At 38.8% G+C, this 20,591-nt stretch overlaps 1 protein-coding gene across 2 annotated transcripts in view; it reads left to right on the top strand.

Annotated features, from left to right (window-relative positions):
• sin3aa (SIN3 transcription regulator family member Aa) overlaps window positions 1-17,960 on the top strand; it is a 45,514-nt gene extending 27,554 nt beyond the window's left edge. For both annotated transcript variants that reach the window (XM_057835797.1, XM_057835796.1), the window contains exons 15-21: window positions 703-1,294; window positions 6,576-6,745; window positions 6,827-7,000; window positions 9,390-9,482; window positions 11,676-11,770; window positions 11,941-12,133; window positions 14,537-17,960. In XM_057835797.1, the coding sequence (XP_057691780.1) occupies window positions 703-1,294; window positions 6,576-6,745; window positions 6,827-7,000; window positions 9,390-9,482; window positions 11,676-11,770; window positions 11,941-12,133; window positions 14,537-14,752 (1,533 nt within the window). In that variant the 3' untranslated portion in view covers window positions 14,753-17,960. The remainder of the gene's footprint in view (window positions 1-702; window positions 1,295-6,575; window positions 6,746-6,826; window positions 7,001-9,389; window positions 9,483-11,675; window positions 11,771-11,940; window positions 12,134-14,536) is intronic.
• Window positions 17,961-20,591: the final 2,631 nt, after the last annotated feature.

Here is a 20,591-nt window from a genome sequence, read left to right as displayed (position 1 = left end):
TCCCTCCTAACTATGGGACTCAAGCGCGTACTATGGTGCAAAACAAGTTATCTTGTGAGATTCCCTCCTAACTATGGGACCCAAGGTGAAAAACAATAGAAGTTGTTACAATCTAGGTCACAGAAGCAATCATACATCACAAAGGCATAATGTGCTAATGTTAAGGCATCACATAATATTTTCCCCCATCACCATTGTAATTCTTTTCAGGTCATTCATTGTCAGACAGAAGCAGTACGGCACAACGTTACTCTAAAAAATAAGTTAAAAATATAAAAATGGCTTACCTCTTTGTCTTCTGAAAGACCATGCCAAACCAACAAAATGTTTACTGCATATGAAATGTGAATGAATTCACCGATCTGGTGTTAAAGTCCGTGGAAGTTGATTCGGTCTTCAGATTTTTTACTCCCGAGTTTTTGGTTTCCGGAAACGTATGAAGAAAACATCCTTCATATGTCGTAATGTCTAGAGTCGTTTCTACAAGTTCCAAAAAGCAATGTGTGATCGGCATGTTCGTTTTTGAAAGATTACCGGAGAAAAGTAGCACAAATTAAATTGTTTCTAAGCGAGGGCGGGTCTATAATGTCCCACTTCGGCTTCCGCTTTATGATGCGACGTCACGGTCTAAAAATAACATGCGTGCGGTACGCCATTCTGGCCCTGAACAATTTTGATTTTTTTTCCGCCTCACATTTACAGCGCCAAGAACAAGCATCCGAGGAGAACGCCAGCCCGCCAGCAGGCCCCCACTTGACCCGCACGTACGAGGACCGGCAAATCCTTGAAGATGCGGCAGCTCTCATCATCCACCACGTCAAACGTCAAACCGGCATTCAGAAGGAGGACAAGTACAAGATCAAGCAGATCATGTACCACTTTGTCCCCGACTTACTATTTGCACAGCGCGGCGAGCTCTCTGACGTGGAGGAAGAAGAGGAAGAGGAGGACGAGGAGATGGACGTGGAGGACGGCGCCCCCACCAAGAAGCACAATGGCATCCCTGGTAGCGGCGGTGGAAGCCCCTCCAAGTCCAAACTACTGTTCAGCAACACGGCGGCTCAGAAATTACGGGGCTGCGACGACGCGTACAATCTTTTCTACGTCAACAATAACTGGTACATCTTCCTGCGGTTGCACCACACGCTTTGCTCACGACTCCTCCGCCTCAACTGGCAAGCGGAGCGGCAGATTGAAGAGGACGTGCGGGAACGAGAGTGGGAACGGGAAGTGCTCGGACTCAAGAAGGAGAAGCATGACAACCCGGCTATTCAACTGAGACTTAAGGAGCCTAGTGAGTAATGTTTTATGTCCCTAAAAACTTAATTTGAGCTCATCAATGGCAATAGTGTTGTTTTCGTTAACAAAAATCTTTCATTGACGCCGCCCCCCCCCTTTTTTTTTTTTTTTTAAATGACGATGATGAGCTAAATGCGTGGTTTAGATAACTAAATCATGACGAGAAGACACGAAAATGCTAAGCACTCGTATTCGCTGTCTGACTTTGTGCACTGGTGCCAGTATGACATTCTGACATTATGATAACCAGTGTTGTCACAGATTACTTGAAAAGTAATTTAATTACTGATTACTCCTCAAAAAGGTAATCTAGTTACTTTACTGATTACTTTATTATCAAAGTAACTGAGTTTCTTTAAAAGTAATTTGTCAGTTACTTTTCCCAATTTTTCTCCCTTTGTCTGCCTCAACAGAAAAATTTCATCGCATGTAATTGAATTTTTCAGATACAGTGCCTTGCAAAAGTATTCGGCCCCCTTAAATCTTGCAACCTTTCGCCACATTTCAGGCTTCAAACATAAAGATATGAAATTTAATTTTTTTGTCAAGAATCAACAACAAGTGGGACACAATCGTGAAGTGGAACAACATTTATTGGATAATTTAAACTTTTTTAACAAATAAAAAACTGAAAAGTGGGGCGTGCAATATTATTCGGCCCTTTTACTTTCAGTGCAGCAAACTCACTCCAGAAGTTCAGTGAGGATCTCTGAATGATCCAATGTTGTCCTAAATGACCGATGATGATAAATAGAATCCCCCTGTGTGTAATCTAGTCTCCGTATAAATGCACCTGCTCTGTGATAGTCTCAGGGTTCTGTTTAAAGTGCAGAGAGCATTATGAAAACCAAGGAACACACCAGGCAGGTCAGAGATACTGTTGTGGAGAAGTTTAAAGCCGGATTTGGATACAAAAAGATTTCCCAAGCTTTAAACATCTCAAGGAGCACTGTGCAAGCCATCATATTGAAATGGAAGGAGCATCAGACCACTGCAAATCTACCAAGACCCGGCCGTCCTTCCAAACTTTCTTCTCAAACAAGGAGAAAACTGATCAGAAATGCAGTCAAGAGGCCCATGATCACTCTGGATGAACTGCAGAGATCTACAGCTGAGGTGGGAGAGTCTGTCCATAGGACAACAATCAGTCGTACACTGCACAAATCTGGCGTTTATGGAAGAGTGGCAAGAAGAAAGCCATTTCTCAAAGATATTCATAAAAAGTCTCGTTTAAAGTTTGCCACAAGCCACCTGGGAGACACACCAAACATGTGGAAGAAGGTGCTCTGGTCAGATGAAACCAAAATTGAACTTTTTGGCCACAATGCAAAACGATATGTTTGGCGTAAAAGCAACACAGCTCATCACCCTGAACACACCATCCCCACTGTCAAACATGGTGGTGGCAGCATCATGGTTTGGGCCTGCTTTTCTTCAGCAGGGACAGGGAAGATGGTTAAAATTGACGGAAAGATGGATGCAGCCAAATACAGGAACATTCTGGAAGAAAACCTGTTGGTATCTGCACAAGACCTGAGACTGGGACGGAGATTTATCTTCCAACAGGACAATGATCCAAAACATAAAGCCAAATCTACAATGGAATGGTTCAAAAATAAACGTATCCAGGTGTTAGAATGGCCAAGTCAAAGTCCAGACCTGAATCCAATCGAGAATCTGTGGAAAGAGCTGAAGACTGCTGTTCACAAACACTCTCCATCCAACCTCACTGAGCTCGAGCTGTTTTGCAAGGAAGAATAGGCAAGAATGTCAGTCTCTCGATGTGCAAAACTGATAGAAACATACCCCAAGCGACTTGCAGCTGTAATTGGAGCAAAAGGTGGCGCTACAAAGTATTAACGCAAGGGGGCCGAATAATATTGCACGCCCCACTTTTCAGTTTTTTATTTGTTAAAAAAGTTTAAATTATCCAATAAATTTTGTTCCACTTCACGATTGTGTCCCACTTGTTGTTGATTCTTGACGAAAAATTAAAATTTTATATCTTTATGTTTGAAGCCTGAAATGTGGCGAAAGGTTGCAAGGTTCAAGGGGGCCGAATACTTTTGCAAGGCACTGTAAGGCTTTATCTTCGAGTTAGCAGGGGTTTAGTCAGTCGATGGAGTTGATTTCAACCACCGTTGACTTGCGCTAGCTTAGACACTCCGGAGCCCTGAAACTAACAAATAACTGACAAACTGAACAGAATTTTTTCAAAACAACTCCAACGACTAATTAAACCCTCGCTAACTTGAAAATTAAGCCTAATGTCAAAAATTCTGAACTCCCCCTTTAAAATAAAGACCTAGCCGTTAAAATGCTGTCTATAAAAGTTGTAAAGCAATAAAACTAGGGCTGTCAAAATTATCGCATTAACGGGCGGTAATTAATTTTTTAAAATTAATCACGTTAAAATATTTGGCGCAATTAACGCACATGTCCCGCTCAAACAGATTTAAATGTCAGTAGAGTGAAATGCCCACTTGTTAATTGTGTTTTATGGAGTTTTGCCACCCTCTGCTGGCGCTTGGGTGCAACTGATTTTATAGGTTTCAGCACCCATGAGCATTGTGTAAGTAATTATTGACATCAGCAATGGTGGGCTACTAGTTTATTTTTTGATTGAAAATTTTACAAATTTTATTAAAACGAAAACATTAAGAGGGGTTTTAATATAAAATTTCTGTAACTTGTACTAACATTTATCTTTTAAGAACTACAAGTCTTTCTATCCATGGATCGTTTTAACAGAATGTTAATAATGTTAATGCCATCTTGTTGATTTATTGTTATAATAAACAAATACAGTACTTATGTACCATATGTTGAATGTATATATCCATCTTGTGTCTTATCTTTCCATTCCAACAATAATTTACAGAAAAATATGGTATATTTTATAGATGGTTTGAATTGCGATTAATTACGATTAATTAATTTTTAAGCTGTAATTAACTCGATTAAAAATTTTAATCGTTTGACAGCCCTAAATAAAATAAACAACAAAAACAAATGAAATAAACAAGAATCCTACAAAGTATTTCATAATGCATGCGGTATAGGCCAAAGGTTTCCAGACACCTCAAGGGTGGATACTTTGAAGAATGTAGAATATAAAACCTGTTTTCAAGTACATAATTCCTCATGTTCATTCATAGTTTTGATATTTTCTGTGAGAATTTACAATAGTAGTGAAAATATATAAAAAGCACAAATGATGAGGCGTGTCTTGACTTTCGACTCGCTCTTTTTTTTTTTTAATGCATTCATAATTGATATGTATCTGAACCTTTTGTTAAGAGCATTGTAAAAAAAACTTAAACATTTTATAGCATTTAAGCTAGCTGACTTTTTCTATGTAAGTTACCCCGTTGTTCTTTTGTTGTACACAGATCATTTAAAAAATATATATACCGTTTGAGGCTCAGCTTAGGTATTTTAAATTTTCATGTTCCTTATCCGATTACTCGATTATTCGAACTAACTAGTCCATCGATTAATCGACTACTAAAATATTCGATAGCTGCAGCCCTACTACCATCAGAACAAAAATAATTGAATTATTTTCCATGAAAAGCACATGTGTATGACTCGTGTCATGATTACATTATACACCCTCTTTCTCAACACAGACAGTTGCCGGAGAGGAGAAAAACACGGTTTACCACCGCTAGACACACTAAACACGCTGGAGTTAAGTCTCGTAGCTGGTGGGAAACATTCATGACAGTGTTTACTAACCTTTAATTTTGTATAAATACGAAATCGTATTGGAAGTATTGCCTCCTCGGCAGCCACCCTCCACAAACATGTTTTACATGTCAGTTAGCCCTCCTCCTCAAAGCCGCGGTTGTCTGTAACTTTTCTGTAGCCGAAGTATTCCCATACCAGCGATTTTGTTTTCTTCGATGGGGCAAAAGTTGAGTTTACCTTCCTCCAGCCATCTTGTAGCACAGCTGACCCACTGACACTGATTAACAACTGGTGGGGGAGGGTTGAGCCTTGCAGCTACAAGCGAGGGATTTTTCCCTACATTTTTGGGACATAAAAAATAGCTAATACCTTAGGGACTGTATGATAATAATTGTTTGTGGTATTGAAACCGTGACGTTTTCATACCACGGTATACCTTGAAACCGGTAATCGGCACATGTCTAGTCCATACCCGTGCGGTATGGGACTAATAAGCCTGTCGCGATATGCAATAAGTCAAATTATCGCACGGTAAATAAAAATGGGATCGGTAATTTTCCCTGCTGTGATTTATCGCACTCGGCACATGTGCGTGTTGATTGCATATGAGACTCCAGTTCCTTTCACAGATGTTTATTGGGCATCAACACGCCGTAGAATTAAATTTCAGACATACAAAATAAGGAAACACATATATATTAAACATTGTAAAACGTTAGCATTGCTACATTGATGTTAATAGAAAAAAAGATAATGCACTAACCACTTTAGCCTGCTATAAAACATGGGCAGTCTTCTCCAAACCGCAAACTTGAGGTTAAGAGGTGACACTTCAAATATGAAAACTCACTGGTTAACAGCATTTGCAGACGAAAAAATGAAAAAAAATCTATTACTGGCACCACATGCTAACGGTTAGCGGTTTAGCAAACGTACTTCAGGTAAGCATTTCAAAATAAAGCAGGTCATGTTCAGATTTCTGGAGGTAATCTCACATACTTCAGATTCTACACTAAGAATATATTTAAAATGACACCTATTATAAAAAATCTGATTGGCAATGATAATATGATGCAAGAAATTGCAAATTTGTTAACGTGTGCACTTTGTAGGACAAGATGACAGTCATTTTGGATCAAAACACTTGTGATGGGCTCTAATTGGCAGAAAACAAAAAATTCCGTTGGATTTCTCACCTATTTCATATTCTGCACTTAACTAGCTTTAAAATGACTCATTATGCATTGTGTGTTTTTTTAGTATTTATAATTTTTAACATAGTTTGTGTTTTATTTAGCAATAACAATTTATTGCATTTGAATGTGTGATTATTAGGATGTGTTGTCACTACATTTCTGGTTGAATTGGTTTTGAAACATTGATAATATCGTATATCGGCAATAATTTATGAGACAATATATCGCCTGCTAAAATTTGTTATCGCGGCAGGCCTAGGGACCGATACAAATAATGTTACACTCTTACTAATAAGTATTGTCCAAAAAAACAAAAACAAAACACTAATCACTAGTGGTTAGGGAAGAAAAGCCTAACTTACATTTTTGTTTCATTAATTTCACCAGTGGACATTGACGTGGAGGCTTACTACACGGCCTTCTTGGAGATGGTCCGCAATTTATTGGATGGCAACATGGAGGCATCTCAGTATGAGGACTCACTAAGGGAAATGTTCACCATTCATGCGTACATCGCCTTCACGATGGACAAGCTCATACAGAGCATCGTCCGGCAGGTGAGCCCCCGCCGCCCCTCCCGTCTCTAGTAGTTATCCTCTTACTCACTTTTACAATAACCATTAACTATTTGCTCGCAGCTCCAGCACATCGTAAGCGATGAGATCTGCATCCAGGTGACGGACCTCTACTTGGCCGAGAGTCCAAATGGCGCTTGCGGGGGATCCATGTCCACGCTGTCTTCCAGGAGCACCTCGGAGGCCGCCTACCAGCGGAAAGCGGAGCAGCTTATGTCGGAAGAGAACTGCTTCAAGGTACGGATATACGAAATTGAGACAAAATACAGTCCCTGACAAAAGTCTTGTCGCTTATCCATTTTGTAGAAACAATTGCTAATAACTTGGGCTGTCAAAATTATCGCGTTAACGGGCGGTAATTAATTTTTTAAATTAATCATGTTAAAATATTTGACGCAATTCACGCACATGCCCCGCTCAAACAGATTAAAATGACAGCACAGTGCAATGCCAACTTGTTACTTGTGTTTTTTGGAGTTTTGTCCCCCTCTGCTGGCGCTTGGGTGCGACTGATTTTATGGGCTTAAGCACCCATGAGCATTGTGTATTTATTGACATCAACAATTGCGGGCTACTAGTTTATTTTTTGATTGAACATTTTCAAATTTTATGAAAACGAAAACATTAAGAGGGGTTTTAATATAAAATTTCTATAACTTGTACTAACATTTATCTTTTAAGAACTACCAAGTCTTTCTATCCATGAATCGCTTTAACAGAATGTTAATAATGTTAATGCCATCTTGTTGATTTATTGTTATAATAAACAAATACAGTACTTATGTACCGTATGTTGAATGTATATATCCATCTTGTGTCTTATCTTTCCATTCCAACAATAATTTACAGAAAATATCGCATAGTTTATAGATGGTTACGATTCATTCATTTTTAAGCTGTAATTAACTCGATGAAAAATTTTAATGGTTTGACAGCCCTACTAATAACCTGACTTTTAATGACTCAATTGGTTTCAGAAATGGCTCATATGAAAACTAAGACCCTCCCAAATGATGTTGAATGTACAAAAATATATTTGTTTCACTGGAAAAAGATTTATTATTTAATGAAGACAAAGGTCAAATTTTGGCAAGACAAAAGTTTTGTCGCCTTCAGAAAGTAGTGTGAAAATTGAACTAAAAATGTTCTTCAAATACAAAAATATGTTACATAACATAAGCGAATTAAGTAGTGGTGCTGTGAGATCCAAATGTAATATTTTGTATGAGTTCCATAGGCTTGAAGGACAGCATCCATGCGGTTCGGCAAGGATTCATACAATTTATTGATGAAGTCATCAGGAACATTAATTAAAGAAAGCAGTCTTGCATGCCTCCCAGAGTTCATCAACATTCTTGGGTTTAGTCTTCCATGCTTCCTCTTTCATCCTGTTCATGTCTGGTGACTGGGCTGGCCAGTCCTGGAGGATCTTGATCTTCTTTGCCTTGAGGAACTTTGAGGTAGAAATTGAAGTATGCGATGGAGCACCATCCTGCTGCAGAATTTGTCCCTTTTTAGGTTTAGTAATGTAAGAGGCAGCTAAAATTTGTTGATATTTCAGACTAATTATGTTGCCTTTGACCCTGGAGATCTCTCGCACACCCCCATACTGGATGTAACCCCAGACCATGATTTTGCCACCACCAAACACTGTTTTCTGAGTGAATCTCTGATCCAAGCAGGCTCCAGTAGGTCTCCTGCAATATTTGCAGCGACTGTGGTGCAATTCAATGGAAGATTCATCTGAAAAAATCCACCTTTTGCCACTTTTCCAGCGTCCATCCTTTTGACAGGCTTTGGGCCTTGGCAAATGCCACACGACTTTTTAATTGTCTGCACCCTGAGAGATCTGCAGGGTGGATGGCAACATAATTAGTCTGAAATATCAACAAATCTTAGCTGCCTTTTACATTCCTAACCATAAAAAGGGACAAATTCTGCAGCGGGATGGTGCTCCATCGCATACTTCAATCGCTACCTCAAAGTTCCTCAAGGCAAAGAAGATCAAGATCCTCCAGGACTGGCCAGCCCACTCACCAGACATGAACATCATTGAGCATCTCTAGGGTAGGACGAAAGAGGAAGCATGGAAGACGAAACCTAAGAATGTTGATGAACTCTGGGAGGCATACAAGACTGCTTTGTTTGATGTTCCTGATGGCTTCATCAATAAATTGGATGAATCCTTGCCGAACCGCATGGCAGTCATACAAAATATTACATTTGGATCTCACAGCACCACTGCTTAATTCGCTTATGATACATGTACATATTTTTGTATTTGAAGTACATTTTTTGTTCAATTTTAACACTACTTTCTGAAGGCGACAAAACTTTTGTCTTGCCAAAATTTGACCTTTTTGTCTTAATTAAATGATAAATCTTTTTTCAGTGAAACAAAATTTTTTTTGTACATTCAACATCATTTGGGAGGGTCTTAGCTTTCATATGAGCCATTTCTGAAACCAATTGAATTATTAAAAGTCAGGTTATTCGCAATTGTTTCTACAAAATGGATAAGCGACAAGACTTTTGTCAGGGACTGTACAGTGCAATACCTAGCAACAATTACAGAAGTCCAAATTCTGGATTCTTAGTATGTTACATCAGCGTTTTGCTCCCACAGGTAATGTTCGTGAGGAACAGAGGCTTGGTGCAGCTAACGTTAGAGCTGCTCGACACTGAGGAGGAGAACTCTGATGAACCTATGGAGGCTGAGGTGAGAAACAAAATACAAGGGAAAGAAACAGGATTGCACATACTTTTAACAAAGTTAGCTGGGTTCCCAGGCGGATTTTGTTGTATTTGTGGCTGATTTGCAGATAGTATCTTAAATTTTGGCTTGCCACACAACTGAAAATAGACTGAGCAACTGCTTGTAGTGCATGTGGGAACCTCTGGGTGCCTCACGATAAGATACAATTTTCAATACAGGCTGGCAATAATGATCATTACGTGATGTGGTGATACAAAGCTGATACAGGAGCTGGGAAATCAATCTCCAATACTCTGATACAACTAATAAACAGAGAAATAAACAATGTTTTTTTTTTTAACTTTTGTTTGACAGTCCAACAAACACTGTCTTCCTCAAAGTCTGAGAATATTTTAGTGCAACATTTCAGGAAATAAAGTATCGATCCGATACATCGTCAATGTATAAAGGAGAGAAAAAAAGAACATCCAAATTTAAAATACCGTAATTCCTCAAATATAACGCACATTTTGTAAACTCATGGATGCGCGTTATACACAGGCACAGGGATTGAGACAGAAATATTCATCATGATTGATGTTCCAGTGTCAGCATGGACCAGCACAATATTACCTGATCCGAACGACAGTGATATAATAATCAACTTTCATGTTGTAAATAATTGTTTTCATGATATTTTTCACATCTTATACAATTAAAATTCTTTTGTTGTACTATTCGTCTATTTACATTTTTCTCACCTTGTTATCGCAACATGCCGGCCTATTGATCTTGTCTTGTCTATTGATCTTTTGATAATATCCTTTACATCTTGATTATTTTGTTGCTTTGTAGCCCTTAAAAATTCTGAGGGGGGGGGTGAATCCCACAAATTTTTATCCAACCGATTTCGTTACTATGAAAATGATGTGATCCGTCCAGAGGTCCGATCATGTGATCCGATCAGTTAAAAACCTTAAAAATATTAGGCTCAACAGTGTTGTTTTCGTCAACGATGACGGTACTGAAAATATTTTGTCGACAAACTTTTTTCATGACGATGACGGGACGATAACTAGCTAAAAACGTGTTTTGGGAGACTAAAACAATGTCATGAATGCCAGTTTTCGTCTGACAAGACAAGAACGCGACGTCACATTTTCGCAATGTGTGACGTTTTATGTGTAGTTAGCCTGCATCGTAGCAGTGTCTGTATGTGTCACTCATGGGACGTACGCCCCTTCTTCCCGACTTACCAGTGTGTAGTCTCCGGTCAGGCTTGCACATACAGTAAAATTTGTTTTCTTATCTTGGCCAGAGAGAATATGCAATTTTCCATTGGCCTTTAAGGTCTGTGCTAAGTGATAATCACACACTGAATGTAACTCGTAGCATTAGCACAGCATTCAGGATCGCGCTAATATTAGGCTCATGCTAACGCCAATCTTCCTCTTAAACTCTCGGACAATTTTTTTACATACAGTGTGTGGCGTCCCGGTGGGTCTGAATATTGAAAATAATGTGCAGTACCAATTTCCTGCCTAGTTTGTATTATCACAAAGTTGCCGTTGTCCTTGTAGATCCTGCAATATGTGCTCATCTCTCAATTTTCATTTGAAATAGTTGGAAACTCTATTAATTATGTTTTGTGTAAATTGTTTTAATTTTACAGACAAAAGCATTTTTATTAAACTAGACAAAATTAGTCTTCAGTTTTCGTCAACAAAAACTAGATGAAGACAAACATATTTTCAGATGACTAAAATATGACAAACATAATAAGTATTATCATCCAATAGACTAATACGAAAATAAAAGGGCTGCAAAAAAACAACACTGCTCAACAATTTTAAGGTCAACAATGTCTCTAATCTGTTTATTGAATATCAAAATAAATGACAATTCATTTACAATTATTCATGGCAGCCCTAGTTTACCTGCCATTGATTGCGCTTAACTTCCAATCCATACCTCTAGCACCAATGAGTTAGGCGTTATTGTAATGGAAAATTTCAGTAGTAACACGTTGGTTCTTTTATTGAAAATGATACATCCATTCTTGTCAGGAGCATATCAATAACTTAATTGAGATACAAAGTATTGTCATGTATCACCATATCTATTAATTGTCACACCCCTAGCTTGCAGTTGAGGCACTCACAAGGCAAGGATTTGTCCTGAATTGATTATTAAACATCTCAATTTTTTTTTTCGCAGCGGTGGTCCGATTACGTGGGACGTTACTTGAACCCAGACAGCACCACTCCTGAGCTGAGTGAGCATCTGGCTCAGAAGCCTGTTTTTCTGCTCAGGTGAGAGACCCACATTTAACCCCTTTATTTGAATTTTTTGTTGCACCAGGCACGACATTATTCATACGGAGCATTGGTTGGCAATGGTTGCCATTAACGGTGATAGACGTCCAACTCATTTTGACTGGAAGGTCTGAAGCACTGAAACATGATCATTCATGTCGTATCAGGAATCTGCGACGGATACGGAAGTACCAGAAGTGTCGCGAACAGCAGGATAAGGATGCTGCCGAGGGAGGAAAGCAGCCACTGGACAAGGAGAAGATGGAGTGCATGTTCAAGCTCAACTCTTACAAAATGGTGTACGTCTTCAAGTCTGAGGACTACATGTACAGACGCACTGCACTAATGCGAGCGCACCAGGTAGGTCCACGTTTTGACTATGTAATGTTTGATAGTGCTGGGTGACATGGAATAATTCTTCGTGATATGGGCTATAAGGAGTGCTGCAACGTTAATTTCCAATGTTAACAGAAGCGTCACTGTATCAGACATATTTTTGCACAAATGAAACAATATCTAATTATCTATTAGTTAAGGGTGTAACGGTACATGTATTTGTATTGAACCGTTTCGGTACGTGGTGCTCGGTTCGGAACGGAGGCGTACCGAACGAGTTTCTGACGCAATGTAACCCTTACTTTTCGAGGCTGTGAGTCAATCGGGTTACAGTGTGTTTGTGTAAATTATATTTACTCCGTCTTCGGTACTATAATGACGACCAACACGGTACGACAGTATAACCCAGAAACGTCAGTCGCAGTGCGGCCGTGTGTTAGACGCGTCCCAGAAGCGGCTCAACACGACGCACGCGAAAAGAACGGCAAAGTTTATTATTTGACGTGAGACGCGACCCTCCTGCGTCAATACTACTACCGGTAGCTAGGAACGGGCAGACCGGAAGTCACTCGTGTAAAAATATGGTGGATCCGGTCGATTTTCAAACTAAAATGCAATCGTAACCCACTTTTTGAGTCCATCAGAGCTCTTGAGTGGTAAATCGGGGCTCAGTTGACTTGTCTTTGTTGATATACTGCTGTCTTCTTTGCTATAATAATAACCAACACGGCCCCGTGTTCAATACAAAACCCTCCTACCACAACAAAACAAGTAGGAACTCATATTCACATAGGAACTAAAGTTATACAACATAAAATATACAATATAAACAGGGTTGCACATAAGTGGTCCGCATGCGCACATGCGTACTGGACGTAGACAAACGCGCTGGCCCTCAACGGCTTCCATATGCTTTTGTGTACCGATGGCTGACAACTGTATTTGCGGCGGACACGAGAAAATCACTTCTCAAAATGTCAAAGAGGCAGGCCCCACTGAGTAATTATTTCCGTGTTCCCCCACCCCCCGTCAAAAGACAGACAGACGACAGAGACGTCACCGGAGCTACCGGAAAAAAGGACTTTTGCTGAAGTGAAAAGTGGCTGCAGGAGGTACCATGGCTAGAAGCAAATGATGCTCGCACTGAAATGTGGTGCAACATTTGCCGTGAGAATCCCAATGTCGTTAATAAGAGCAGCGCATTTTATGTAGGGTCAAAGAATTTTAACCATCCAAACTTTGAAAAGCACGAAAAAGAGCATGTGGCAATTAAGCAAACTATCGATGTCAGACAGGGCCCCACTCGCCCTATGGACAAGTGGCGGAAAAAAGTTATTGAAGAACAGCGCCATGCACTGACAAACGTGTTTTTGCTCGCATTTCACAAAGCTAAACATGCACGTTCAATGAGCTCTTATGAGGAGGACATCCCACTTTTACAAAGGCTTGGAGTTCATGTGGGAGCCGCATATGAATGCCCTTTATTTTGAATTAGTGCTTTTATGTTTATTTCTTTACATTTCACTTCAAAGTAATGGCAATTTTGTTGTGCCAGATGATGTTAATCAAGCGTTAATTGTTTATATAATTAATTAAAGGTAATTGGCTCTAAGTAAAGCTTTTCATAATTTTATCGCATCAGGCGGGTCGGCTCTCAAGCTCAATGAGGACCAAGTCACATCTCCAGGTCCTCCTCTGAGAACCTGGGCAAAAAAAATATGTGCACCCCTGAATATAAATGAATACTACATAACATTTGTAAAATATAAACACATAATAAAATAAATAATAGCCCATTTAAATAAAATAAATTGAAATGAGCTAAAACACCTGTAATTAGATAATGAGAATAATACACAGATCCTGCTTACACAATTAAATGTATTAATTTCTGTGTGGCGCTTTAACTTGAGAAAATCCACCAATAAAGCTTTTGAAAACCGTTCATAAGAAAAAAAAAAGATTCATTGAGGCATTTTATTTGTAAAATAATGTTTAAATCTTTGTCATCGGGATTGCTTTTCTCTTTAGCACAGGACTTCTTTTTTCTTCTTTCTTTTAGAAAAAAAAGCTGACCAATATGCGACCCCCGCTTTTTCAGTCTTATTTCAATGCGAAAAACAATCTTATATTCGGGCCAATACGGTATTTAAACCTGAAAATATCAACTTTGTAACTGAAAAAAAAAAAGAACGTTAAATAAATCGTTTCTTTTTTTTTTTTTTCAGATTACAATACTTATTGCCTTGATTTAGCACCATACAGCCCGAATTGATAACCTTTTGGGATCCAAAGTTATACCACATCGACATATCACCATTTTGACATAATGTCCCACCCCCCTACCTGATATCCGGTGTTATGCTTATAAAATGACGATGGACTGAAATTAAGACGATAGAAAATGTTATGTTTCTCCACCCGCAGTCCCACGAGCGCGTGAGCACTCGCCTCCACAAGCGCTTCCAGGCGTGGTTGGCGACGTGGGCGGAAGAGCACGTCAGCGCCGACGCGGCCGCCGATACCGACAAGTGGCTAATGGGCGAGGGACGCGACGGACTTTTGCCCTGCAGCACCGCACGCCAGCCCGAGGTCCTCCACTTTCGCAATGTCAACAAATATCGCGTCAAGTACAACCCGTAGTGATCGGCCCCAGGTTAGGAAAGCTGTTTGTTTTTATAGGCGGTGTGTGTGTGTGTGTGTGTGTGTTCCTCCAGTGGCGGCGAGGTTACTGTTTTTTTACCAGCGTTTTTAGCTGGGATCATGCCCCTCTCTCACACTAGGGTGCCAAAACTCGGAAACGGTCTCGTCCCGCTCACCAGCACTCACTTTTTTTCTACAGTTATCTCCGAATTACCGTCCACACAGTCCGACCACAGAGGGGGGGGATTTCTTAAAGCCAGCCGGGACACGCTGGACAAGTGCACTTATTCAGGTTAAAAAAATAAATAAATAATCCCAGATTTTTGGATGGAGACAAACTCTTCATTCAACTCACTTTCTGTTCCGGGCTGAGCCTTCCAAACAATGTTTGGACTCAATAGTGCACCGTTGTAAAGCTTGTCACGTCCATGTGCTGTACATATATACATATATAATATATATATAGTTCTATTAATACACATTATCCTCGCCGCCCTGGAAGACTTTTTTTTTTTTTTTTTTTTAAAAACAAAAAACCCTTCCGCCAATGCTCTCTCTCTCTCACACACACTGTATATACACTGTAAATAGTCTCAAGACTTTTTATGACCGAAGCGTGTTGTCCTGTTTAGTAGAAAGTTCCGGGTTAACTGTTAGAATGTAAAGGAAGAAGAAAAAAACGAGAGAAAAAGCAACGTTTAATACAGTTTTTACCAAAGGGAGTTGATGATACAAACAAGCTGTTTTTTTGTCCCACCTTGTACCAGAAACCCATCCGGACCCCTTTTCTCTCTCTTTGTGCGTGTTCTTTTACGTCGTTCATCGTTTTAATTTACGTCGTTCGAAACAAAAAGTGCTGAAAAGTAGAAATGTATCCAGGTTTTTCTGTTTTTATAGATGACAAATCTATTTTCTTCTCAATGTCACTTAAAAAATATTGAATTGAAAGCACTGCGACCATCTGACTTTTAACCTGTTCAAGCCCTGCCTCTACCCTGGATAGATTTCTGCTGCACTCTTCCCTTGTTCTCCCTCCTCCCGGTTGTATTTTTGATATTGGAAGTCACGCGAGCATGTCTTTTGTCCGTTTATTTAGACATTATTTAAAGTTAATAATAAAAATTACATTTGTAGCCTATGTTTACACGCCTGGTGACTTTTATTCCTGTATGTCCTTTTTTTGTGCTCTTTCAGGTTTGAAATCTTATAAATATAAGAAATGCAACGAATTTGGCTGTAGAATTCCATGAAAACTCTATTCTTAAACCTTTATAAGGCAAGTGTCCGTGATCTTTTGAACGAAAACACTTATTACAGGCATGAAAATCTCTCACCTTTCAGCGAAATTCGCCGTTTTGAAGTCAAAAAGGGTGACTTACGTGAATGGCGTACCGCAAGCAACACGTCGCTTCCGTTCATTAATATTCATGACGTTAGCTACTGTTGCTAAGGAGGGACACGCAACTGTTTGTCCGCGATAGGAAATGAATGGAAATCGTGTACGAAGGAGATGTTTACAGAGCTAAACCTACCAATTCTTTCTGAAAATGACGTCCATGTTGCCAGATTCATTGGCAAAGATGTGGAAGAACATAAGAATGTTCAGTTAAAGAGATGGCTTGAGTGTCGAGGGCTGAAAAAGACAAAAAAAACTTGCCAACTGAAGCATAGCCTTAGCTTTTTCATCAAAACCTTTTTCTTACGCGACTGACAATGACGTTCTCCTGTTTCAACACACTATCCTTTACCACCAGCCCTGTCTCTCTTATATATTATATCCTCTGGTTGTCCTACGTCTCTGACCGTTCTTGGGGGGTAATTTATAGTTTGTTTTGTGTAGCGATCGCAAATGCTACTCTGTGACAGCCAACGAACACTTTTAATTTTTTCATTGATAACAAATCTTAATTCTATAATTTATTTACACTTCCCCCTTACTAAAGTTGATTTTTTTTTTACAACAGAAAATGTAACCGTGGCAGTCAGATACAATTTTAATTCTTTTCAGGTTCATTGTCAGACAGAGGCAGCATGGTACAACGTCACGCTAAAAAATAAGTTAAAAATATCAAAATGGCTTATCTCTTTGTCCTCTGAAAACAATGCCAACCCAACAAAATGTTTACTGCATAAATGTTTACTGCCGAGCTGGCATTAAAAGTCCGTGCAAGTTGAATCAGTCTTCACATTTTTTCCTCCCGTTTTTGGATTCAGGAAACGTATGAAGAAAACATCCTTCATATGTCGTAAATTATGTCTAGAGTCGTTTCTACAAGTTCCAAAAAAGCAATGTGTGATCGGCATGTTCGTTTTTGAAAGATTAACGGAGAAAAGTAGCACAATTAACATGGTTTCTATGCGAGGGCGGGTCTGTAAAGTCCCACTCCTGCTTTACGATGCGACGTCAAGGTCTAAAAATAAAATAGCATGCGTGGGGGTACCCCATTGTGAAGATCCGAGGAGAAATTTTTGTCGGGAGACTTGGAGGACGCTTGGTATGTGAGTGGAAAAAGTGGCACAAAGCCAAAAAAGCGGACCAGAGTGGCCAAAACATTTGACTTCTTTCAACAAAACAAAGGAGGGTACACTGATGTTTCCTGCCTCTTCAAAAATTTGGGCTCACCCAGACAATTTGGTGTTTTCCTTCAAAAGTCACACTCAAGACATTAACAAGGTTGGAAATAAGGATTTTTATTTGAAATAATAATTTTCTGCGTCAAACTTTGCCCTTTGCAACAATTGCAGCTTTGCAGACCAATGACATACTAGCTGTCAGGGCCGGCCCAGGCCATTTGGGGGCCCTAAGCAAAATAATGCAAAGGGGCACATATTTTTGGCCCACCATTTCGTCACAGTGTACTGTGAAACCCATACATGCAATCTAACCCATACGTCCATATTTTGAATATTAATCAGATTTTGTTGCACTGCATACTTCAAACTTCTCACCCCAAATGATTGTCAGTAGTTACAGTAGATAGCGCCAAACCTTTTTCTAAAAGTGGAAAGAAAGAAGTTAAGGAAGAATATTTATTTTTTTAAGCTTGTAATCAAGGATCAAAACTCACAAAAGTCAAATAAAGCAAACTGTAGTAAACAAAATAGAATAAAAATAAAACAATTGCCAGATTGGGGCCCTAAGCAGCTGCATAGTCTGCGTATAGGCTGGGCCGGCCCTGCTAGCTGTTAATTTGTTGAGGCAATCTGGAGAAACTCCACGCATCCAGAAGCACCTCCCACAAGTTGGATTGGCTTGATGGCCACTCAACAGCCAGGTGAACACTGGTGAAAACTTTGATAAAATGTAAAAAAAAAATATATATATATATATATATATATATATATATATGCGTAAATGTGTGTAGCGCCCCCGAGGAACAAAACCAACATTTCATTGCATTTTTTTTTCAGGTGAAAGAGGAGGTAACAACGCAAAGGTTAAAACTTAGAACTAGGGCTGTCAAAATTATCGCGTTAACGCGCGGTAATTAATTTTTTAAATTAATCACGTTAAAATATTTCACGCAATTAACGCACATGTCCCGCTCAGACAGTATTCTGCCTTTTGGTAAGTTTTACAGCAAGGCTTTTTGTGCTGTCTAACAGCGAACTCTTGTGGTCGCTTTGCGACATGGTTTATTGTCTTCTTCAATATGGCTGCACAACGTCTCGGGCTGATTCCTACGTTGTAATGTTGTGCTTATATGATCCTTGGACAAGATTTGTCCGTAAGTATGGTTGTTGTAAAGACTGTACATATTATGTTAGTAAGCGAAATGTTATATTTTTTGTATGAGACGCTTTTTGTTTATGTTTAGTGAACCTGTATAGCGTGCTAAGCTAACGTTGTTGCTAATTCAATGCTTGTGTACTTTTTTTTGTAGTTTTACGACGGTCTAAAGAGGACAATGGTTTGAGGCCATTTTTTTAATAAATGAGATGAAAAAGGAAGAAGTCTGATTATTAAGGCGTCGTTCACTAGCTGTCTAGCTTTGGAAAAAGTAGACGCTTCGGAGTGAGGACAGCATAGACAGATTTAAATGACAGTAGAGTGAAATGCCCACTACAGTCCTTATGTACCGTATGTTGAATGTATATATCCATCTTGTGTCATATCTTTCCATTCCAACAATTTATTTTACAGAATATATATATAATTAACAGAAAAATATGGCATATTTTATAGATAGCTTGAATTGCGATTAATTTCGATTAATTAATTTTTAAGCTGGAATTAACTCGATTGAAAATTTTAATTGTTTGACAGCCCTACTTAGAACACATCACTACATAACTATAACACCATTTACTATATGAATGGGATTAGAACACATCATTACTATATGAATGGGATAGCATACGCGGTGCCCAGACTGCCGTTAGTACGCCCCTGCTGACACCCCTGCTCCACATTACATCCGCCTTCGCAGCTCTTTTCGACAGTTTTTTCATCCAAAATTCCACCAGATGGCGCCAAAGTAACATTTTTAATTGCTTTGCGCTTTAGTACAAAACCAGACAATTTATGAGATTTTCAGCAAACAAAGCTTCCTGTAAAGATTTGCTAACACCACTGAAATTCAAAATCTGTAATATGGAATGGTTCACTTTACATATGTGGACTTCATCATATTAAGATGTTCAATGCTGTAAAACATTATTTTATTTTTAATTCCTAAACATTATCTGTCGACAGTGCCTTTTGTTTGTGCTCAGCTATGACCTCTGCAGGTGTTTGCTAAACACATCTGAAAAGGAAATTCTTTGGGGATGCTGGAGCCACAAAGCATGATGAGTAATTCAATGTGACAGACACACGCACACGCTTGGCACAATGTGACCTTTCTCTTGCGTGCTCTCTGTCGTTTTATTACGAGCACTGTTAGAGATATTCACTGAACAATATGGCTTGCAGGTTGGAGAGCACAGGAGTCGAATCCTAAATACAGTGGTATGAAAAGAGTGTTTTTTCTTTTTTTAAAGAAAATTTTGGGGGGAACTTACAGTGGTATGAAAAAGTATCTGAACATTTTGGAATTTCTCACATTTATGCAAAAAAAAAAACCATCAAATGTGATCTAATCTTTGTCAAAATCACACAGATGAAAAAACAGTGTCTGCTTTAACTAAAACTACCCAAACATTTATGTTTTCATATTTTAACTCATTTGCTCCCAAAACGTATAAATTAGGGGTGTCAAATGATTAAAATTTTTAATCGAGTTAATTACAGCTTAAAAATTATTCATTCATAATTAATTGCAATTAATCGCAATTCAAACCATCTATAAAATATGCCATTTTTTCTGTAAATTATTGTTGGAATGGTAAGATAAGACACAGGATGGATATATACATTCAACATACGGTACATAAGTACTGTATTTGTTTATTATAACAATAAATCAACAAGATGGCATTACCATTATTAACATTCTGTTAAAGCGATCCATGGATGGAAAGACTTGTAGTTCTTAAAAGATAAATGTTAGTACAAGTTATAGAAATTTTATATTAAAACCCCTCTTCATGTTTTCGTTTTAATAAAATTTGTAAAATTTTCAATCAAAAAATAATTGTTGATGTCAATAATTACTAACACAATGCTCATTGGTGCTGAAGCTTATAAAATCAGTCGCACCCAAGCGCCAGCAGAGGGCAGCAAAACTACAAAACAAGTACACCTTTCACTGTGCTGTCATTTTAATCTGTTTGAGCAGGGCATTTGTGCATTAATTGCATCAAATACTTAACGGGATTAATTTTAAAAATTAATTACCGCTCGTTAACGCGATAATTTTGACAGCCCTAGTATAAATACGTTCTATTTTTAATTGTT

Source organism: Corythoichthys intestinalis, chromosome 5 (assembly GCF_030265065.1).
Source record: "Corythoichthys intestinalis isolate RoL2023-P3 chromosome 5, ASM3026506v1, whole genome shotgun sequence".
Classification (NCBI taxonomy): domain Eukaryota; kingdom Metazoa; phylum Chordata; class Actinopteri; order Syngnathiformes; family Syngnathidae; genus Corythoichthys; species Corythoichthys intestinalis.
The sequence above is the reverse complement of the archived record's forward strand: the minus strand, read 5'-3'. Positions and strand labels throughout refer to the sequence as shown.